The sequence below is a fragment of the Vipera berus genome (assembly GCF_964194415.1).
Source record: "Vipera berus genome assembly, chromosome: 5".
Taxonomy (NCBI): Eukaryota; Metazoa; Chordata; class Lepidosauria; order Squamata; family Viperidae; genus Vipera; species Vipera berus.
Window position 1 is genome coordinate 24,663,839 of NC_138207.1, and position 24,214 is coordinate 24,688,052.

Consider the following 24,214-nt stretch of genomic DNA (forward strand, 5'->3'; position numbering starts at 1 on the left):
AGTACAAAACCAAGAACAATTCAACAAAACTAAAGACATACTCAGGGCTGGCAATCAACATATATACAAATACATTTACCACAGAATGGACTCATCTGCGTTTCGGTCCAGAGTCCTGGAGAAAAGCCACGTTCTTGTGATTCCACAGAAGACCAATAGTGTAAAAGGGAAACAAGGATTTCATTTCAGGATGGGTAGACAAATAGACTGCAAAGAAATGGAGGCTGTATAGTAAATGTTTTACCCTTCTGTTCAATCGTGTTCTCTGAGATTACTTGGAGAAGTTCCTGCAGTTTTCTTGGCAGGGTTTTCCAGAAGTGCTTTGCCATTGTCTCCTTCCTAGAGCTGAGAAAAAGTGGCCCAAGGTCACCCAGCTGGCTTTGTGCCTAAGGTGGGATTGGAACTCACAGTCTTCCAGTTTCTAGCCAATGCATTAACCACTGCACTTACTGGTTCTCTATACCAATTATATCAATACCTTTATCTGTTTTACAATATAAAAGATTCAGAAACACCAACAAAGGCACTCTCAGAGGGAATGAAATAGGAAAACAAGATTCCTTGGAGAAGAGAACTTGCCAGAAACTGGAAGAAAAATTTAAACTCAGTATTACCATTTAAACTTAACAGTGTAATAGCAAACAAAACAAGAGCCAAGTTAAAGATATTCTGTGTGTATTGGGTAGACATTGCTTGCTTTTTTTGTCTTTGGTTTATTTACCCCGTGTTGTTCAACATGACATTCATGGTGATTGCACGTCTTATTCTTACAACTGAATGAGACAACTGGAGTAATTGGTTTGAATTGCACAACAGTGTAAGTTATAGTTTGTTTATGGTTTATCAACTAAGCCACAACTACTGAGTTCATAGAGTTCATTAACCTATAATTTAAAATGTTTAAACCACAATCAATGAATTCATAGGACACATTCAGCCAAACCAAACAAGCTTTGGGATGACAGTGAGTTAACTGAATACAATCATTTATTGGCTGATGTCATCCAAAGAGTTTTATCCCTAAATGAAGTTTTGAAGCTGTCTAATTAGAGCTATTTCCTGTCTACCATTGATCCACTACATCAAATTGATTGGTTCTGAAGAAGGCTGATTTTGGTCTGCAAGTATATAGTAAAGCAAAAACTACAAAACCGTAAGATTAAGGGAGTTCCAGAAAATGGAATGGGCTAGCAGCATTATAAAGAATTGTTAAATTGTATCACTTACATCCAAGGTCAATGTGTTTCTGATGTTATACTAGCTGAGACAGGACTAAAACTCAATCCAAATAAAATTAGTCCACCATGTACTGATACCTTTGCTGTATGAATTAAGCAAGTGCAGTGCAAAACAGGTGGATTTTGCAGTTGTGGGGGCAAACCTTAAGAAAAGCAATAATAGTTTCCCAATAAAGAGTAATTAGGAAAACCCAAAGAGTTTTTACCTCCCGCAGTAAATGCTTGTTTATTAAATGCTACCTTTCAAGATATCCCAATATTTTCATTGTGTAGTCTGTTATAAAAAATATTGTCATTGTTGTCAGCCATTCACTTGGGTCCGACCTCTGGCCACTCTATGGATCTGCACTCTCCATGCCCTTTGGCCTCACATGCCTCCTTCAGGTCTGCCATGGTCATCCTGGTGTCATCCACTTTAGTGTCCAGCCAGTGGGTAATGAAAAACATATTGGGGAAGAAGAAAAAAGATGTAATAATGAAGTCACATAGACCAGTTTTCTTCTCCATATGCATGAATCTTTTATAAGGTTTTACCTGATGAAGAGATTTAAAGATCTCAAAAACCCGGGTGTTTTTGGTTATTTGGTGTAGCAAGGGTGTTCATCTGGGGAATTTTTCTTAGGGCCAGTGCAACCTCAGCTGTTCATTAGAAAGTTATTTATTTATTGTAGTTTATTTCCATGCTGCCCATTTCCAAAGGCTTGGGTAGCTAACTATTACACAATAAAAAAATAACATCCACAAGAACTCCATAAGTACACATAAAAATAACAAACTCACAAGATAAAGAGATGGACAACTTTAATTGAGGACTTTAATTTTAATTTTATCTTAATTTCTGTATTTATTGTATATTATTGTTGTTAGCCGCCCTGAGTCCTTCGGGAGATAGGGCGGGCTATAAGTCCCATTAATAAATAAATAAATATATTGAGCAAAAAATACAGCAGTTATATGTTTGCAAAACCCACATTCAGTCATTAGATGCTCTCCTTTCATGTTAAATAAAGGACCTTCCTAGGTCCTATTTAATCCTCTCAGTTCCTAAAGTCTATGATTCATGGAGCTGACTGAGCCTCTGCAGGGAGAGAATTCTAAAGTGTGGGGAAAAGTCAAAAATCCCATTTTCAGTGTTCCGTCAGATGACAATCTAGGAAAGATGAGACATGAAGGAAATTGGCTCTACTGAATCTGATTAAATGGGTAGATGAATACAGAAAGAGGTGGTCTTCAGTCAACAGAGACATCCAGACTACATGCAGATGAGATGTAATGATCTTATGATAAGCATGGTGGCATGACACTCAGTTATGATTAAAAGTCTCAGAATTTATGGAGTTGAGTTATACAGTACTTGTGTTTTCACAACTTACTGAACCATAACTACATACACAAGGTTGTGAGACACAGCTAGGCTAAACTCAGGTTAATAAAACTGTATCTTAAGTAGGTGTGCAGATAAAGCTACTCTGCTTTTGGGCTGGTTCAGCTGATTGTGTGACCCCAACCCTAAAATAGGTAATAATACACAAATGAATTTCCCCGAGTGCGTATCTTTTATGGTTGACTGTGTCACTGTGAGAAAGCAGCTTTAAAATATTTATGAATTTCCAGGTTTGACGGGCTTTTAATCAGATTTGAGCCCAAACTCGCAAAATCGAGCGATTTAATCCCCAGCATTTTGCAGGAGCCATTCCGAAATCCAAAAACGCACTCCGGGTTTTTCTCCCCTCCTCGGCGCAGTTGGGGGTGGCTCGCTGTGTGTTTGAATGAGAAAGCAGGTTGTGGCGGCAGCTGAAAGAGCTGGCTGGGGGCGGCTGGAGACTTTGCTGCCTGGTGTGCGAAAGTCTTCAAAAACCCATTTCAGGTTCAGCAGGAGGAGGAAAAAGAGAGAGAAGAGAAGAAAAAAAAAGAAAAGAAAAGAAAAGGCGCCAGGAAAGAAGGAAGCAAGAAACCTGGAAAGGTGGGTCTGTAAAGAGCAGGGGGGCTGCTTATTGGACTTATCGGATAATTAGGAAAGGTGCAAGGGAACTTCAGCAAAGCTTTCCCCAACCGGGCGCCCTCCAGATACGTTTGGGTTTCCTAATCCCCACCCCACCCCAATGCCTGGAAAATAGGAGAGCGGGACTCCGGTATATTTGGAGGGCTTGGGGAAAATGGTTTCGGAGGAGAGCCGGGTGGTCGCGGCATCTAGGAGCGAAGAGCAGGTCATCCTTTGTGTTCCTGGAAACCTTGTAGGCGAATCCCCCGAACGGGTTGAAGGCTCTGGCGCAAGTCGCAGCGCCGAGGGTGCCACCTTGCGAAAGTGGCCCATCCCCGGGCGGCTCACCTGCACGTGTCCCGTTGGGAGGGCGAGGAAGTCGGCTTAAACTTCTGGAGCGCCTCTCCTCTCCCGGCTGCGTTTGCGCCCCTAACCCCGTGATGAGCCACCCTCGGCGCTTGCGATTGCGGAGAAAATCCTCTTGCTTCCCAGGGAGACTCGATCCCCCTCATGCTCCGGCCTCGCACCCTTAAATAAACAAGGCTTCCCTACTTGTGTTCCATAGGGTCGTTCTTCCTTTACTCTCCGGCCCAATGCGCGGTCCCTGGGAAGTATTGGAAGTTCTCTTGAGGCCACCGAGACCGGCTCCCAAGGAAGGGGGTGGGTTTGTATTGCGGTCTGCAAAGTCGTGGAAAGTGTTGGAGGGCTTGCCTTTCCAGCTGCGAGGTGGGCCTGGGAGTGCTTTTCTTGACCATTTCTCTTATCCTTTTAGAAGAGACAAAAGGCCGGGGAGGGGGCCCGGAAGAAAAGGGAGGGATTGTGGAGGCTGCTTATTATCTTCCATCTGTTTACTGAGATCTCCTAGTCACTAAGTAGCCTCATGTGGATTCACTCCCCTCAGAAAAGCAGCCTCCATTGGTCAATCATTCCCTTTCCTGTCTCCCCAAACTTAATGGTGGGGTGTGGGGGGGGAGAAGATAGGTGACTGAGAGCTCCCTTTGTTGTGTTGAGTAAATCAGCCTCTGAGTAGCTGGTGTGTTTTTAGCTGGATTAAAAATTAGGCACAGAATTCTCTATAGATGCCTCTTTCTCATTGGCTTGATTTTTACCATTTGTTTAAAGTTTTGGATCTTACTGGGTTTTTTTTAATTTGGTTAGCCCCTTTTAGTGCTTGCTTGAGCTAAAGGGAGGGGCCTTGTGTTTGAACTCATAAATAAAATAATGCACAGGTTTTTGAGCGCTCAAGGAATTTTATCAGGCAGGATGAAGGCCTTATGAAATGGGAATCACCTATATTCAGAAGTGGTTGGTAATTTATATTAGCTTGATTCAGTTATTAAAAGCTAACTTTTGGAATAGTGGATCCTGAGTTGAACTCTAATGTGAGAGACTGAATTTAAATTCCCCTTTCTGACACTGTATCGTGAATGACTGGAAAAACAGAGCTTTCACCCCGGGTTGTACTATAAAGTAGGAATAAAAAGCTGTCTCATGGTGTAACTGATAAAAATTCATATTGTAAAACACCAAGGACATTTAAAAGAAATAAAGATGATATTTAATGTAGTATTAAGCTTATTTACTCAGAAATTAAGTCCATTGATTTTAAGGGAATTAGTTTCAAGTGTCTGGTAATGTATCCAGAACTTTGATGAATTGAAAGCTTTGTGTAACTAATAATATTAAATACTTAAAAACATTTAAGGTGATATCATGATCTTAAAGGCAGCTTTGGTGTAATGAAAAACTTAATGGTGTAAATATAAACCATAGATCTCTACACAAGTTATATAATTGCACATGTACAGGTCCACATTAATTTCACTGGGATGCAGGAATATAATGTCTACTTTGCATGTCTTAGATTCAAGTTGGTGTCTGGTCCAGCTTAAATCTGTCTGAAGATATAGAAGATTCCGTGTTTCTCCAAAAATGCAGTATTGCTAAGATAGGGCACACCCTCACTATAGTAATTCATGTACTTATGATTAGACTACTGCAATGCACTTTATATGGGGCTGTCCTTGAGGAGGACTGAAAAGTTACAGTTGGTTCAAAATGCAGTGACCTGACAACTGACAAAAGAGGGTAGATTTGGCAACATCATGCTTACCTTAAGGTAGCTGTACTGGCTACATCTAAACTCCCAACTCTAGTTCAGGATGCTGGCTTTAACTTTTACTTCTATTACTTGCAGAATTATCTCTCCCAACCAGGACCATCCTGCCTTGTGCATTCATCCTGAAATAGGTTGAATGTACAAGGCAGGATGTGAAGTTAAAATAGTGGGTGTCTGTAAACTCTTCTTTCTTTGTGGCAGCTCCCATGATATGAAATGCCTTGTCACCTGAGGGAAGCAGAGCAGCAAAAACCATCTTATACCAATGGGCTTTGGGTACAGACTTTGGACTTGAACTACACATGCAAGTTGCATTTTGTGAATTATATTTATGTAAACTGCCCTGAATTATGGTATTGCAATTGATTATGCACCACCAAGTTGTTTTCGACTCCTAGTAACTACATAGATAGTCATCACAGTAGATAGCAGACCACACAGATAGTATTGCAATGGATAGATACCTAAATAGCTTCTGGATAGAAAAGAGACATGTACAGCATGTGTATTGTGGCTTATCAGATATGTGTACCAAAATAGGAATGTATATTTTATATGGGGTGTATTTGCTTCCTCCTGTATAGGAAATTGATCATATGCAAAATAGGTGAGTGCAACTCTACATAAGCTTATTTCCTTGGAAGTAAAGCTATCACAGTTCAGTTTGGTTGCTGTTTAGATGCACATAAGATTATAACTTATGTGCATCTAAGCAAGTGTTTAATTTTTTTTACAGTATTGAATATTTTTTAAAAAATGAGCCCTTAAATTTCAGGAATCTTTTTACAAAGACAACTTATTCTAAATGGGCATAAGAACTGTTGCTGAATTAAATGGGAGTTTGGGATAAACATACTGAAAAAGTAATAGGGTCATTACTAGAAGCTCTTTCTCTACTATCTTATCTCTGACAGTATATGACAAAAGATGGTATGTAAGTGGGGCTGACAATTTTCAGTCTGTTCTGTTTAGATATTAGATGACATATCTACTAAACATATCGAAACAATGCCAGCAGTGGTAGATGTGCTTAAGTGCTCTTGTCCCAAAGGTAACTCAGAGTCTTCTGGGATGTATGGATGTCACTTCCAAGTTCTTATCTCCTGCAACATGCCTTATATGTGTTAAATAGATGGATTGTTGTACAGGGCAGGCAGAGTAAAGGGTTAATCTCTTCCGAGTTGGTTGATTGCTTTTCCTCTTCACCTCCTGTCTTACTACTTTACCATTTAAAACACTGGCAAACTGACAGAGGCTCCGGGAATCTGCTGGAAAGCCCTGTTTCCTTGTCTTTTCAAAACAGCCTCCCTGCTCACTGTATTTGTTGATTAACAGCATTATGTTTGGTCCCTGTCAATACAGTTAATGTCCAGGGTCAATCGTTTTTATAGTTCTGGGGAACTTAGCCTAGCTTTGTCTTTCAAGCAGCCAGGCATGTGCGCTTATCAAACCAGAGAACATTTGTTGGTCTCGCACCAATTTTCACTAATCAACATAGCCTCCTCTTCATGGGCATTTGGTGCTGGTAAGCGATTTCTTGGCTGTGAAAATGGACAGCATTTTTGATTGTTTGAGCAACTGTGGACACCATAAGGCAGTTTTGGCCTGAACACATGGCGTTTCAGTTAACTCATTATTTCCCCTCCACTGCACTGTGTCACTTCATCAGCAACATTTTATTAACCTTTGGGATGACATTTTGTAAGGTTTGTTCCATGCAGTTTCTAACACTGCTAAGAACTGTTTTTGTACTTTGTATCAATTTCCTTATTTTGAAATGGATTTTATGTCTTCTGAATTGATCCTAGTCATAATCTCCTAATTTCCCAGAACAATAGGATTATGTAGGCTCCTGGAAATAAACCTGTTAGGATTGGAACCAAGTTTCTAGTCATGTTTGTTTAGAGTTATAGAGTTAAGAATGCTTAACTGCTTACCTATTTAGGAATGAATTCATTGAGACTTACTTCCAAGTAAGGCTTTCATCCTTTAAAGCCATTTGAAACAAAAGCCCAAATCCACTGATGGCTGATACCTTTATTATAATGGACCAAAATGCTAAAAAAGAAGGTATAAATTTTTGAATTCTGCAGTTTTTTTCATCAGATTAGGTGAGGACATATTTTATTTAAATCAAATTGGCTTAAATTGCTAGTCTGTATTTTGTTATCTAAATCACAGTGTATGTATTATCCAGAGGATTTTGTAAATCCTAGCATGCTTGGTTTTTTTAATAGAATCTGAACATATGTTCTTTAGTTTTCAACAAGAGGTGTAGTTTTTATTTTCAAAAGCTGCCCATAAGATAAAGCAATAATTTAGTAAGATTTTTTTCCAGTGCACTTCTGATAAAAGGTGTGATGAAATGATGGTCCTAGAATACATTGAAATTATTAATAGCTGTATCAGCCCCTGGATCAGTATTCACTGTGGATACTTGGATAATATTTTTGCCATGATGTGTCTGGAAACAACTATCGCCATCTTTAAATGGTCTCCCATTACTTTAGAATTTCCTTACATTTAATTTCTGTAACCTGTATACTTTTGCAGTGATCTTTACTGTCTCAGATATTAACTGATTTGTTTCCATATTGGCAAGTACAGATAGTTAGAAAATACATTCATGATCTTTCAACCACACATTTTGCAAAACATTTTACAAAAGAAAAAAGAATGCAACATCTGATACAATTAAAAAAAACAAAATTGAATTTTATCCATTCTGGGCTACCTACTGAAGAGGGTGAAAAAGCAAGAGTTTGGTGAAGAAGCAGGCTTTTTTTAAAGGCCAGGTGTGGTCATGAGGTCACTGACCTTTAAAAAGCTTTCTGCTTCTTTCCCATTCCCTCCCTTCTGTGTCCCATCATGTGTGATGGGCGTGATAATGTGAAAACTTTCACACACTTTGGTGACATTTGGATTGGCCCTGATAAAGTTTTTGTCCAACAGTGAATTAGGAGCCTTTTTGTCTTAAATTTTGTACAGTAACATCATCATGAGTAACATCAGACTCAAAGAACTAACTTGCTATAAGTCTTGAAGTAAAAAACCATCCTTAGAATACTTATAAAATTTGCTTTTCAGTGATGGTAAGGAATCATGGTCATTGTCAAAATAAGTTTGGTAGGAGAAGGAATGTGAACATATTGAAAGTACTGACTAATACAAAATTGCAATAGTGCACACATAGACATACACATTGTATTAACTAATACACTGTACAGTTACTTTCTTTGTGAATTAATTTAGAATACCTCAGGACGTGCCCTCCTTTTAATGCAAAAGTTTACTTTCCCATGCAAGCAAGAAATACTGTATGCAAGAACTGTGCTTAGAAGCTCCAATTTATCCTAGGAGTTGAGTTTGAATCCAAAATGTTAAAAGCAATCTCCTCTATGAATTTAAAGAAGAATAATTTTTCCTACATTGTTTTTCAGGAGCAAAATTATTTTTGGCAGTCAAAATTAAAGAAGAATATGGTGCAACATCTCCTAAACATTAGAAAAAATATTTCTGAGATTGAAGGACATTTCTATTCCCTCCACATATTTTTTGGAACTGGCACAAATATGCAAGATTTACTACACAAATATGACCACAGTTGAGCTCAGTATTTCTGTTGCTAAGTAAGACGGTTTGCTCCGTATTATGACCTTTCTTACCACAATTGGTAAGTGAATCACTGTAGTTGTTAAATTAGTAACAAGGTTAAGTGAATCTGGCTTTCCCATTGATTTGGCTTGACAGAAGGTCACAAAAGGTGACCTCGGGACACATGCCAGTTGCCAAGCAGCCGAATTTTGATCATGTGACCATGGGGATGCTACAGTGGTCGTAAGTGTGAAAAACGGTCATAAGTCATTTTTTCCAGGGTCATTGTAACTTTTAATGGTCACCAAACATGGTTGTTAGTCAAGGACTACCTGTATTAAGAATAGTTACTAAGTTTGTGAAATTGCCTAAGAATCAGAGTAAATGCTTTGGTTCTTTCACCCTGAGACTTGTGTTCCAAATTGAGTGTAGTTTACAGGGATCATGTTTGGAAATGTCTCTGAGATGGGAAGTGCGTTATCTCTGTTAACTTATAATGTATGAATGGGCTTCTGGGACCCCCACCTCTAAAAACTTTAGAATCTTAATAATTCAGCAAGACTAAGATGTTTCACCCTAGTTAACATATATGCCTTCATCAACTTTATGAAATTCTATTGGGTACAGTGCTTTCTTTCTTCTATAGAATAGCCTTATTTGTTATGGTGTTTTGCCTTTGAAATTTATACATTGCTCAGATGTATATAAGAGGCAGTCAACTGCCCTTATTAGATATTTGTCCTATTAATCCTACAAAACTTGCAATTGGGAATTTCATGTTGAACCAACTGGTGGTTTTTACCTCGATCAAAGAACAGCAATCTCTGCAATTTTTGTATGAGTCAAAGACTGCAACTTCATGATCTTCCACCAAAAAATGTCTGAAAATAGATAAGCTTATTTTATTTCCATGCTGTTTTCAGAAAACCAGATCTGATTAATATTTGGAAGGAAGACCATCAGCTAACTCTAGAATAAGATTTAGACTACAGAGTTAAGAACATGCAATTCCAAACTATTTCTATATTATTACCAACAAAATGATGTGGATGTATTAAGGAAGCCAGTAGCAGTTGGACTCAATTCAATGTTATATTTATTTTCCTCTTGGAGTTGCTCAGAGTGGTTTACATAAAATGAAGGGGGGGTGGTGTCTTAAAACTATCATAAAAAAGTAACAATGGCTAATAAGTATTTTTAACTTTTTAAATATTAATTTAATATTTAACGCAAAAGGCAAGTGAATGACTATAACTTGCCCCAACATTGGTTTCTTTTTATTTTTAGATTTTTTATTTTTAGATTTTAATCCTACCCCCACTATTATTTTTATAAATAACTCAAGGTGGCAAACATACCTAATACTCTTTCCTCTCCCTATTTTGTTGTGACAAGAGCCCTGACGGTGAGTTAAACTGACAGTGAGCGTCATTGGCCTTCATACCTGAGGTGAGATTAGAACTCACAGTCTCCTGGTTTCCAGCCTGGAACCTTAACCACTATACCAAGCTGGTTTTTTTTTTTTAAAAAAAACCCACAATTGAGCATTTCTCAAAGGGAGGTCAGTTGCTAGAACATTGTCATCAAGAAATCTTATTCTTGGCTTCCTCACTATGAACCAATCATAAAAATTGGGACACAAGCAAGGCTTCTCCAGCTGATGTTAAGATATAGATTGGATGATATTGGGGGAGGTAGTTTGTTAACTGATGAGAACGCTGCAACAAAATAACACCAATATTGTGGAAGCTGCCTGGCCTGCAGATGTTTAGTTCAAGATACTCGGTATAATCTGTAAGCCCTTTATGGATGAAATCTTGTTATTTTTTTACTGCAGGTAGAATCTGCCCATCTGGTATGTAATAAGTGAGAGGCCTGGTTGCAGATTCCTCCCCCCTCCCTTTCCCCCAAAAGTTAAGTGGTGGAAGCCCAGAAGCAGGTATCTTGGTTGCAGCCAACCTACTTTGGAAAAGTCTTTTCTTTATCTTGGAAAGCTTGTAGAGACTTTGGAATGGAGATGTCTTTTGAGGATGAATTTTATGAATTATAGCTGTTGTTTTTTTCATTTTGAGACATAAGCTGCTTAGGCTTGGTGATAAGGTAACATAGTTGTATATATGAACCTACCGAGTTTCCAAGCCTAGAGACATACAGTATGTTATTTTTGAGATCCAGCTGGCATAACATTAAATGGCAAAATATTTTCTATAATGGAAATGAAATGGGACTGAACATATCCTGAAAACTATGGACTCAAACAGAAGATATGATACCTTGGTGAAACATTTAACATTGAAAGGGACTGAGATCACCTGTGAGATCACCTGTTTCACTGGCATGAAACAGATGTGTATCTCTCCATATTACAGAATAATAGATGATATGCAAATACATTTTTTTGTAAATGAGATTTTTTTTGCCTACAAAGTACAACTTACACCGTTAATTGGAATCAAAAGCAAAAGAATGCATTTTATTTTAGAGATTTATTTATTGAAAAATATACATATGGATGTTTCATTTATGAAAGCAAAGTTTAGGTGACTTTACACAGCCTATTGTAGCATTTTCCTAGAAATATTGTCCCTTTTGGGTGTGAGAGATCATTTGATATAGATTAAATGTAGATCTATTTTGAGCATCAGTTATAATGAGTGAACCTTCATGTTTCAGTGAGCAATGGCTGACATTGGAGAGATACATGAAGATTCCAATTTATACCCAAGGTCAGCTATTGAATGCATAGCTTGGTGACATGATCTTTCTCTGGAAAACATTAACTCTTTATTGATTGATTGTTAATGCATAATGTCATTTTAGTAGATGTACTTTCCCCAAATTGGTACCATTCTGATTTGTTGGATTATAGACCACAACGTTACCACCCGGCATGGCATTGCATATACTTCTCTGAGCTGCTTTAGACCAGATGTCACATTTTGATTGATCCTGGAGTGGAGTACTATCTCCTTATTTCTAATCAGACTAATATGAAGAAACAATTGTCTTTCTAACAAATCAATCGTTACTGGGGCAGTTTAGTTTCTCACAGGAGGTTAAGGAAGTTAAGCCAAGAATTTTTTGAGTTGTCAGAATTGATGTAAGAATTTGACATAAGACAAAAGTCAACCATCATATACTGGAATTGCAGGAACTGCAAACAACTGTTGAAAAATGACCCATCCAATTTACTTATAAAAAGCACTAGCAACTTACTCTCCCTCCTGTCCCTTGCTACTTTGGTCTTCTCTGTTGTCCAATATTTTAAGCCTAAAGTAACTGTAGCTTGCCTCCATCTCGTCACTCTGTCTAGAATACCAATATAAATATGTAGACCACCTGCCATCATTCACAGTCTTTATTTTGATCAAACGTTTTAGTGCAAGGGAAATATTTTACTTGCCTGAAGTGAGAAGTTGCACAGCAGCTAGAACAAGAAAACATGTTTAGAGACTAGATCCTCAGTGGGTTTTGGAAGGCATAATTCCAAGGGACTTTTGATTTGAGTTATATTGCTGCAGGAAAACTGAAGCTAGGGAGGTTGAAAGCAGCAATGCAGAATAATGCATGTAAGTTGGCTGCTGGGGATCCTGAAGAAAATCCATTACCTGCTAATGTAATATAACAATGCAGGTTGGTGATTGGATTGACACATTGCATTGGGCCCTTAAATGTTTGGTTTTGGTTTTGACCAGATCCTAGCCATTATAGTTTACAAATCTTGCATCATTATTTATTGGCTGATTCAATCAATTCTTATTAAGTGATGTTTTAGTGCAATGTGTGAATCAAGACAATTTGCTGTGTAGGATAAACAGCAGATTGTTATTATAGTTGCATCCCTTATATCTACTTTGCCACTTAATGCTTAGGAAATTTATTTTAATCCTCATTCTACTCTTTATTCTACTTTGGTACTTTATTCTTAGGAATAAAATGTTGGATTTTCATTTGATCATGTAATACTCTAAAGAATTGTCTTTTTGCAATAACAAAGCAACATTATAATTGACTTGATGTCAAGCCCCATCTGACTGTCACACTCAGGCAACAAGAAGCATTTGGATGTCTGGAAAGATGTGGGTTGGTAATAAGGTGTTATAACAGAATCTTGGAAGCTTGTCAAAGAAATTCTTCAGACAATTTATATCTAATTAATTAAAGCAGATTCACTCTCTTTTCCTCATGTTTCCTTTCTTCCCCAGACAAAGGAATCTCCTCCTCCTCCTTATTTGTATGGGTTTCCATCTCATTCTATTTCATCTAAGCAATTCTGGCTGGCTCACAAAGTCAAAAACCAATATACAAACATATAAAAAGTGTCCATAATCAATTTATAATACTCTAATTCACTTCTTATCTTGTTCTCAGGACAGTTACACATTCTGTCGCATTTAATAGCTGCATCTGCTTGGCCTGGATTACACATACAGTGGCATAAGAGAGTAGATTACTTAACACTGGAGAGAGATGTACTACATATGTATAGAAGAGAAACATGTTTCTGATGTTCTCTGAACAACTGCACAAATGGAAAACAATCGGAACAAGGAAAACGGAAAAATGCCTTTATTGCTGACATGATAAACACATTCTTTATCATATTACTAATGTGATAAAGGCATATCATTCTTTTATCATCATAGTACTTATAGTGGTTCCCCTACAAAAAATATATATCTGAAATGGCAAATCCCTAGCACTCAAGATCCTATTGTGTCATTCTGCATCTGTAGATCAAGTCACCATCTAAGAAGAGTTGTAATGCAATCAATAAAAAATTTTCTGGTATGTCTTTTTCTTTTCTCCATGAAAAACAGTTGTAGTATTGAAACTATGGCTAACATAACTAGAGGGAGAAAAAGAAAGCCAGATGGCTTGCTTGGCAGTATTCACTTGTGCCATTACCCAGCTGGCAAGCAATTCAGAGGAAAAAGATGACAGCCTGATCACATGTTCCTAAAGGATGGATGGAGGGACTCTAGGGAGACAGAAACATGGAAAGGGAGGGACATACAGCTGTCATGTTTTAAAAACCAATAAGGAGGGAGGTTAGTATCTACCACCTGGTGTGTTCAGGTTGCTTTAAGAGGGATAGTAGAGAAGAGTGACTCTCTCCTGTGGACAGTGCAAGAGAAATGATCAATCTCAGATTTAGAAATTATATAATCAGCATATTTCAGGTTTTCAATCTGGTATAATTTTTTCCCCATGGCAAGTAAAAAACAATGTATATAAAAAAAGAAATAAAATTAATTTGGGGATGTAAGCAAAGGATTAGTTTGAGAAATGACAGTGTGTAAATAAGCACTCTTGGCAGTTAATCTTATGGACAGAAAAAAAGCTGAATAATATACATACAGATTACATTGATAATGCGTAATCACTTTGCAATTGATTAACATGGCCTTTGCAATTAACCTACTCTAAATATAGATCTGAGAGTTTCTAGGGAAGAACAGTTTCTCTCAGGTCATCAAGATGAAATATGTGTAGCATTAAACATTTAAACTGTGTATAGAATTCATTTCAGTGTCCAATTTAATTAAATATTGGGTCAGTGCTCCCTTATCTTCCTAAGGATAATTGCTTTCTAGGTAGAAGAGAAAAACTGAGCTGAGACAAGCTGCTGTTCTGATCTAATGGCAAAGCTAAGTATGCATGTGTGGTGCCATGTATGCTGTCTTCACATAATTGTTACAGGTTCAGTGAAGGAATGGAAATGACTGGTGGCAGGCAATGGAGAAATGAGGCAAGTTAGGAAGTTGGCAAAGGGTAAGTGGCCCAGATAAGCTAAGATGGGAATGAATGGTACATTGCAATTACCAGGACCATTATCTACAGAGGAGATACATCAACCTAAATTTGGTGTCTCCATTGAACCTGTTTTAAAAGAAGAGCTTGGAAAAGTTCTCTCATTGAGTTCCTGGTAGAACATAGCAAACTAATAAATCTTCACCAACAAGGACATAGAGTGACGTGGAGACCAAGAACCAGGAGATATGCCTGAACTAATGGAGCTTCTCCAGATAAGAAGCCATGAGATTGCCAACATGAACTCTGGGAGAAGGAGCTCCTCGTGAAGATGTCTACAGGGTCTGGAGGGAGGAGAGCACTAGGAACCATGGAAAAAGTCATTATGCCCACAGCCTCATGCAAAAGCCTTTTGGAAGGACACCAGATTTTAAGTGTAAAGATTCTTTCAGAGCAACAAACACCTAAAGCCACCTTTCCCAGTCCCATTTGATCTGGGAAAGATTACAGTAAAAAGAAAGGAACCCATTATAAAGAGTTTAAAAGAATCAAGTGGAAAAAACTTACTGGATTTTGGAAAAAGAAAACTTAAAGCCGGACTAAAGGGGAAGTTAAATTTGAAATATTACGTCATTTAAATCCTGTTTTGAATTTTATAAGCAGGTAATGTATATCTCTGTGAGAAAGAAGAATGTTTAAATTTGCTAAGAAAGCTGATTGACTATGTTAAACAAAGAAGCAGAAAAAAAAGGGAAACATGAAATTCTGAGATGACTGTGTACGGAAGTACAGAATGCTGAAAGTATTCCATAAAGTGTTATGACACATGTTATGTATGTGTAAAAAAACTCCTTCTATTTTTACTCCCTTTTTATGGATTACAAAATTGAATAAATAAAAATGGTTAGCACTAAAAGGAGTGAAAGTTTTAGAAAGGAGAAGAGGATTGTTGAACAAGTTCAGAAGAATATATTCTTTGTGACAGATATTACATAGAAGAAAATACTATTTCATTATCCAGCACAATAATTATATGTATATTAGATTAAAGCATGCACGACAGAAGATAAAATAACAAGTACTTTTTCAGACTTTTTGCTGAAAATGGAAAAAGCTAAAATGATTTTTAGATTGAACAATTAAGATGGTGTTGAACAAGGGGGTAAAGCAGACATGTCAAACACAAGGCCCGGGGGCCGGATCCGGCCCGCGAAGGGGTTTCATGTGGCCCGCGAAGCCATCCTGGAAACAGTGAGGGAACGGCCCCCCACTGCTTTGGCCCTGGCCCAGAGACCCTCCTTCTGCCAGAGACCCTCAGATCTGTCCCACTCCTGCCCAGGCCCCCATAGGCACCCTTGATGCCAACGATGTAGAGCTGGCCACGCCCACCCAGTAGGCCATACGCACTCTACCCATGTCCACCCAGTAGGCCACGCCCACCCTGGCCACACCCACCCGGCCCCTTGAGGGCAACCGCAATGCTGATGCGGCCCTCAATGAAATTGAGTTTGAAACCCCTGGGGTAAAGGATCATGGTTATGTTTAAGAAGGGACAACAATTTTGATAGTAATTGTGATAATGAAGATCATAAGTCACTAATTATCTTTTTTCCTTTTGTTTTAACACTATTGTTTCCTGCACTTTTCCTTTTTCTTCTTTTATGAATTTTTTCTTTTTTCTTTTATTCAAGTAAAAATTCTCAATAAAATTTCTATATAAAAAGAAATGTTCTGTCAGTGCTTCCATCCTGAATGGATAACTCCTTCCCAGTTTTGGAATGAAAAGCCAAAGAAAGAGAGCTCAAAGAAATATTTTTTGAAAAATGTAGGAATAAGGAGAACTATGGGAATTATGTACAACTGACAGACAATATGGATGAGCTCCAATATGTTTTTCACCCTTCTTTTTCAATATTGCCTGGGCTGGCTAGTTGTCCTGTTTCTGCTATATAAAGTAAACATTTCCATGCCCAAAGAATCAGTGTCCTACATGATGGCCAAATGATCATTTGGCCCTAGAGACTGGTGAGAATCATGAGATTCAGAGAGGTAGTCTACAAGTTGCTGGATGGTCTCCTTTCTTTCACGTTACAGATCAGATCTTTTTCTCTGCATAGAATTGTGCCCAGATGTTGAATGATGGCCTTCCTTTTGTTGTTCAAGAATCCTGAGTCCTACCATGGTAGACTCCTGTAGTTTTGACAGGATCAAGGTATCATTTTTTCTGGAGGCATTCTCTGGTGGATCTCCAGGATTTTGCCACACTTAATGTACCAGTTAAGCCACTGTAGGCCTAGATTGGAATTTTTTATACTTTTTCAAAATAGTGCAGAATGTGGAATCTGAAAATCTCGTATACTATTGCAAGACATGTTCAAGTGCTTGCATCATTGATGCAATAATAATGTTTAAAGGTGTTTTTGAGTCACCTGATCGATGAGACCAGTAGAAATAAGAACTCTGAGGCAATTGATTTCCTCAAAGAACAATTTTAATGGCTACATAATATCAGCACGATCAAAGGTGAAACCAAGACTGAAAGCTACCCCCAAAAGGTAACCCAAAAGGTTACAAGTAAAAGTTAAACTCCCCACCCATTGATGTGTCCTAACACCCTTGGTGGGCTTCCTAACGGTAGTTCCAGCCTGCCAAACACTTTAGCTGCTTGACCTTGTTATTGTTTTGACTAAACTATAAGAATGCAGTCTTCCCTCTTCCATTGCTGTGGCAGCCGAAAATGAAGGATCATGGCTGTATTCAGAGTGTTTGAAGGTTTGACATCACCTCTTAATGGTTTTGTGCAAACTATTGGCTCCAGCCGGGAGCCAATGTAGAATTTCATGGTGGCCATCTATGTATGCTGAAACGCATTCAGTCTTAGCTCCACAAGGCCGTCTGGAAACAGCGAGGGACCGGCCCCTGCCGCATCGGCCCCTGGGTGCACGCTGGGGAGGTATCACCCTTTGTGAGGAATGAAGAAATGCACCATCGCCTGGAAGTGGCCAGCACATGGCCCTGGCTACTTCAGGCAGGTTAGGGGCTGGGCAGCATTGTGCAGGTAACATTGACTCATGCTGCTCATGGCATCCCCTCCCCCAGAGTCCCCCAAGCCGGATATGTAAAGTAGGCAAGGGCCATGTGCTGGCCACTTCCAGGCGATGGTGCATTTCTTCATTCTTCACAAAGGATGACACTTCCCCAGCTGCGTTTCTTGCCTGTTTTTCTCCCTCCCTCATCTCAAATATTTTCCCACTACTCTTAGGAAGGAAGGAAGGAAGGAAGGAAGAAAAGAAGGAAGGAAGGAAGAAAGGAGGGACGGTCTGAGGGAAGTACTGCCTTAGTCCTGCCCTGCTGCTCTTTCACCATCCCCTTGCCCCCTGCTCTTGGCCTATCCTGGGGGGGGTCTCCCATCCTATTGCTAAGGAAGCTTTGGATACAAAGCCAGGTCTCCTCACATGGAGAGGGAGTGGGCCTCCCTGCCTACCTCTGACTTTGCCATCATACCCATCATGAGCAACCTGGCTAAGGAGAGCAAGCACAGCAGCAGCAGCCTTGAGGAGGAGGTAAGTGCAGCTGGGCACCCCCTTGGGGAAGTGAGGCTGGGCTTAGTGCCGTGGGTGCTTGAGGGCCGGGCTAGGTGTTTGACCTCTGCGCCACCATCCAGCCCCCCCCGCATGGCCTGAGGCTCTTCCAGTGGACCATGCCTTGGCACTTACCCTGGTCCCACCCCCTTCTGCCAGAGACCCTCAGATATGTCCCACTCCTGCCCAGGCCCCCATAGGCACTCTTGACACAAACGATGTAGAGCTGGCCATGCCCACCCAGTAGGCCATACCCACTCCAGCCACGCCCACCCAGTAGGCCACACCCACCCTGGCCACACCCACCCAGCCCCCTGAGGGCAACCACAATGCTGATGCGGCCCTCAATGAAATTGAGTTTGACACCCCTGTATAGCATATAGAACTATCTCTCCCTGCTATCATGGGAGGGAAACAAAATCATGGAACAAATGAATAAGAAGGATATATTGGGTGTGCATGCTTGATCTGGATGAATTTTTTTCTTCTTACTGAAACTAGAAGAATGAACAATTATTCTGCATGGAAATAAGCCATAGAGTTGGATATAATTGTTATCCCTTACAAAGTGAGGTGCCAATAGTGAATGTAAAAAATATACCGCATTTAGTTGTGGTTTAAAGTTTACAGGAGTGAAAATGAGTAAAATTTGGGAAGTCCAGTGCATCTCTATGCCAAGAAGGAGTTGTAAAGATCAGATTTTTGCTTTTCTTCAGTTTACTGAGAAGTATATGAAGGTAAGAATGTTTACTATGGAAAAGTTTACACAGAGTTGAACATTGGCTACTACATGGTAAGAGTGGTATTCAAGGTAAAATGTGAATGAGAATAAATTGAATAAGTATCAAATAACATTGAACAGGGATTAAATGAGGTATGATATTCCCTTTGTTATTTAATATATTTATAGATAAGAGTAAAATAAATGCTTGTGGTGGCATCAGAGGATATGGTTTGATGGCATGAATGTACATACATTCTGAATTTATAGACCATTTTTTGGATGAGAACTCAAGTGATTTTCAGAAAATATACAATAGATTGAATGTGGGTCTAAAAATTAATGTTTGGCAGAGAAAATGGAAGATACGATTTCAAGTTAGTCACAAATTGTGAAAAGCTAGAAAAATTGGGTATTTTGATACAATTTGACTAAATGATGGAAAATGAAAAGATGGATTTTAAGGGAACTAAATGCTGCTAGAAAGGGAAGGACAATCGTCTATTATGAGCATCAATTATTTGTTGAACGAAGTGAACATGGCTATGTAAAAGCTATGTAGCTTTGGAGAACAGAAATACATTTTCCAATGTTGTCAAATATTAATATATTAGATTTTTTTTAAAAAAATCATTGCCCTCATATTTATTTGTTGGATGTTAGAGCATGGAACATTTTGGAAAGGGCTTCTGTAAAGCAAATAACTCCACTGTGAATGAATACTTTGCTTTTTTGAGTCTATTGCTCCAGTTGTCCTGTATGATTTGGGCTTTGACAGTGGTTGAAAAAGCAGCTAACAGCCATCTGTGCTAAGCCATAGATTCTCTGCTGGCCAAGCAATAAAATTAAATAATTGGTGAAACTGAAATGAAACTCGGCAAATTTGGGAAATTTTCCTCCAGTAAACTTCACATTTTAATGCAACTAAGGTATTTGACTTTTACAAAGATAAGGCAGATATATGCTTTGGGTTTTTCTTTTTAAATTTTTGATGGAATTGTTCTGTCATGTGCTTCAGCTTCCTCTGAGTTTATTTTCTGTTGCATAGCTTGTCTGGAGCAGCTTGTTCCTTAAAGCAATTAACTTGGCTAATGGGCTATCCCCATCCCTCATGAACTGGACTATCATGTACCCTTTTCCAAAATATAATGCCTTGGGTAGTGTTTTTTGTGGTCTTTGAAAAATAATGAGGCAAAAACAGATAGATAGAAACTGTTTCTGCTGCAGAAGGATGCAGTAGACCTTAATGGTGCATAATCTTCTATAAAACTCTGTCACACCAACACCATTCACTGTAGTTCTTCATAGTTTTCAATTCTTGTAACCATCCTTACATCCAGTGTTCATAAACCAATTTATACATTGTCTTTTGTTTTTCAAATGATCACAGACCTATACAATATATCTTTCAGTACTTGGAAATAATTGTGTATTCACACAAAATAATCCAGCATTTTTCCTGGATCATATCTTTAATGTTACTCCATGTTTGTGGAAATCACAATTCTTTTTTCACTGATCCAAGCATCTTTCAAGGAATCTATTTTCTAATATTTTTATAGGGATTGTACTTTCTCTTCTTATTCTATTTTCATTCTATTTTTTTTCATTTGTTTCCTTTTCTTTCATGTTCATTTCCCCCCAAGATTTGACATTACTAAAAATAACCTGTTCCACTATTCAGAAACTATTATAATCCATGTAGTCTTCTTACTATCTTTCATATGAACAGTCAAGTCAATCTTTCAAAGTATATGCATATATTATGATAGGCTTTTGTTTAAAGTGGATCTGAAATAAAATATTTTTTCTAAGATGATTTACCCCCCCTCCCCCACTATCAGTCTCATATATTCTTGGGACTCAAAATAGCCCAAATGTTTTCATGTATTCTGTATCTAATAATGTATACGGCAGGATATTGCCATCACAGTTTTATGCAGGCATAGAAGTGACTCTGAGGACCACCAAGCCATGCAGAAGCCATGCAGTTCTGGGAAATGAATGACCTCAGTCGTTATTTATTTATTATTTATTTATTATTGGGACTTATATGCCGCCCTATCTCCCGAAGGACTCGGGGCGGCTAACAACAATAACATACAATAAATACAGAAGTTAAGATAAAATTAAAATTAAAGGTCTCTGTACAATAAATTAAAATTAAAATTAAAATAAATTAAAAATTAGTTAAAAAAATTAAAAACATAATTAAAATCCCTGTCAGTCCAGGTCAGCCAGGTGGAAAATGAGTGTTTTGAGGCTGCGGCGAAAGGACTGGAGATCTTGGGCCATCCGAAGCTCATGGGGGAGCTGGTTCCACAGGGCTGGTGCTCCCACAGAGAAGGCCCTCCCCCTGGGGGTCGCCAGCCGACATTGTCTAGCCGACGGTACCCTGAGGAGGCCTTCTCTGTGTGAGCGTACTGGGCAATGGGAATTTGTTCCCGGCAGCAGATGGTCCTGCAAGTATCCCGGGCCTAAGCCATGTAGGGCTTTAAAGGTAAGTACCAGCACCTTAAATCTCACCCGGAGGGCAACCGGTAACCAATGCAGCTCACGCAGGAGGGGTGTAATATGGGAGTATCGGGGTGCTCCCATCACTACCCGTGCAGCCGCACTCTGCACCAGCTGAAGCCTCCGGGTGGTCTTTAAGGGCAGCCCCATGTAGAGAGCATTGCAGTAATCTATACGGGAGGTAATGAGTGCGTGGGTGACTGTGCATAGGGCATCTCGGTCCAGAAAGGGGTGCAACTGGCGTACCAGGCGAATCTGGGCAAATGCCCTCCTAGCCACGACTCCAATATGATCTTCAAAACTGAGTCGTGAATCCAGGAGGACGCCTAGATTGCGTGCTCTATCAACGGGAAGTAACATCTCTCCTCCTATAACCAAAGATGGAACCTCTTGGACTAAACGAGATGCCGGTACGTAAAGCCACTCAGTCTTGGCCGGGTTGAGCCGGAGCCTGTTCTTTTCCATCCAAATCTGTACCGCTTCCAGGCAATGGGACATCACATTGAGGGCATCACTGGGTTGGTTCGGGGTGGAGATGAAAAGCTGGGTATTATCAGCATATTGATGATACCTCACCCCGAAGCCACGGATGATCTCTCCCAGCGGCTTCATATAGATGTTGAACAGGAGAGGCGAGAGTACCGATCCCTGAGGCACCCCACAACTAAGGGGCCTAGGGGTTGACCTCTGCCCTCCTGCCAACACCGTCTGCGAACGGCCCGAGAGGTAGGAGGAGAACCACCATAGAACGGTGCCTCCCACTCCCAACCCCTCAAGACGACTCAGCAAGATACCGTGGTCAATGGTATCGAAAGCCGCTGAGAGATCTAATAGGACCAGGACAGAGGAATAACCCCTATCTCGGGCCCACCAGAGATCATTCACCAGCGTGACCAATGCTGTCTCCGTGCTATACCCGGGCCTGAAACCTGGGTATACTACCTCTCTGGAAGTATTTTTCCAGTGGAAATTGAGGCATGAACAACATTTTACTTTGCACTTTGCCTTAAAATAGCAAGACTAGAGTAAATTTCTGGTGAGAATTAAAAAAAATGTCTTAATGGTAAAAACTCTAATAATGGAATATGGTTCTTTAGCAAGTGGTAGGTTATTTTTTTCTTAAGCACAAACTTAATTTCAGAAGTGATCCATCAGCAATGCTATTGCAGCATTTTGCAGTGCATTGCAGATCCTATATTTAGCAGTAGGTTAGAATAGGTAACCTCCAATGTAATAATATACAAATTGCTTCAGTGATTATACTAGAATGGCTGGGCCTGAAAGAGGAAGGATGGAAACATTTAGAATGAAATTATACTTTTATTTTGTACTGATGTTGGCCCCCAAATGTAATTTCTTTATTTGAATGAATTTCACTAGATTGTTTTTCTTAATGATTCTCTGTGCATTGCCAATACTTTTTCCTTCTTTTGCAGAGTAACTGCCTTTAATATTAAGAAGAAAGTTTTTGACAATGAGTTACTGGAACTTGGACAAAAGAAGATGTCTTCAGTACTGCAGACATTTTTTGGTGGACAATAGTGTTTTTCATGGTAAGATGTGTGTTATTGCTTCAGGTTTTTTGTTTCCATTTACTTACTTCCACTTAAGTACATCTGAAATTACGCTACAGTGCTTCATGAATCAATGGCTCCTATTTATTCTTATTTATTACTTATTAAGCCATATAAAAGCTGAATTTAGTTTTGAAAGTGGATTGCTTGCTTACACATTGGCTGCATTTTGTGCAAATTGTAATGGCAACCAACAAAATGTAGGCATTCTGTGGAAATCTTTAAGCTATTTGTTCAGGTTCCAGTGTTGTCTTCTGTGTTAGTTGTAGGTGTATTTGTTGAAGTCTATCTTGTCAATTCCAAAATGAATTGGCTTGATATGCTATGCCCCTCAGTTAGGGTCCAGGATATAATGTACTAATTTCTATGATTTTACACTACTGCAATTTTTTATTCTCATTCTTGAGTAAAATAAAACAAAACAAAGTGGGATCAAAGTGCATTTAAGAATACTTTTTTCAAGATAAAATAGATTTACAAATATGTCATTCTATCCACTTTATGTGCTGCTTATAGCTCTATATTACTACTGTTCAGTTTTCTATTTTAGAATGCATCCATTATTTCAACTCTGGATTTTAAATATTTAATAATTTAACATCTCTTTAGAAACTTGCTGGACATACATTTTTAAGTCAGTAAAATATGCAATTAACCGGGTGAGGTTCAAGGTCTTGGTTATGATCTTTAAGTCCTTACATGGCATGGGTCCGGGATACCTCGAGGACCACCTGCTGCCGGCGTCAACTCCCCTCCGCCCTGTGCGTGCCCACAGAGAGGGCCTCCTCAGGGTGCCTCCGGTCAGGGAATGTTGACTGGTGGCCCCCAGGGGGAGGGCCTTCTCTGTGGGTGCCCCGGCACTATGGAACCAACTGCCGGTTGAGCTCCGGATGGCATCGGACCTCCGATCCTTCCATCGCGGGTTGAAGACCCACTTGTTTGAGTTAGCTGGTCTGGCCTGAAGGGGAATATGGGTTTTTAATTGGTTTTATCATTTTACTATTGCTGTATTTTAATTGGGCATGGTTTAATTCTCTTTTAATTTTTGTACAGTTATTTATATATGCCCTGTGAACCGCCCTGAGTTCCTAGGGAGAAGGGCGGTATAGAAATCCAATAAATGAAATGAAATGAAATG

The 24,214-nt window shown here is 39.2% G+C and overlaps 1 protein-coding gene across 1 annotated transcript in view; it reads left to right on the forward strand.

The window, feature by feature from the left end:
* Window positions 1–2,783: 2,783 nt before the first annotated feature.
* Window positions 2,784–24,214, forward strand: part of PLCH1 (phospholipase C eta 1) — a gene marked incomplete at its 3' end in the record, with an annotated part of 129,471 nt that continues 108,040 nt past the window's right edge. Inside the window, exons 1-2 of the mRNA XM_081329596.1 lie at window positions 2,784–3,201; window positions 22,939–23,055. Coding sequence (XP_081185722.1) covers window positions 22,977–23,055 — 79 coding nt within the window. The 5' untranslated portion in view covers window positions 2,784–3,201; window positions 22,939–22,976. The remainder of the gene's footprint in view (window positions 3,202–22,938; window positions 23,056–24,214) is intronic.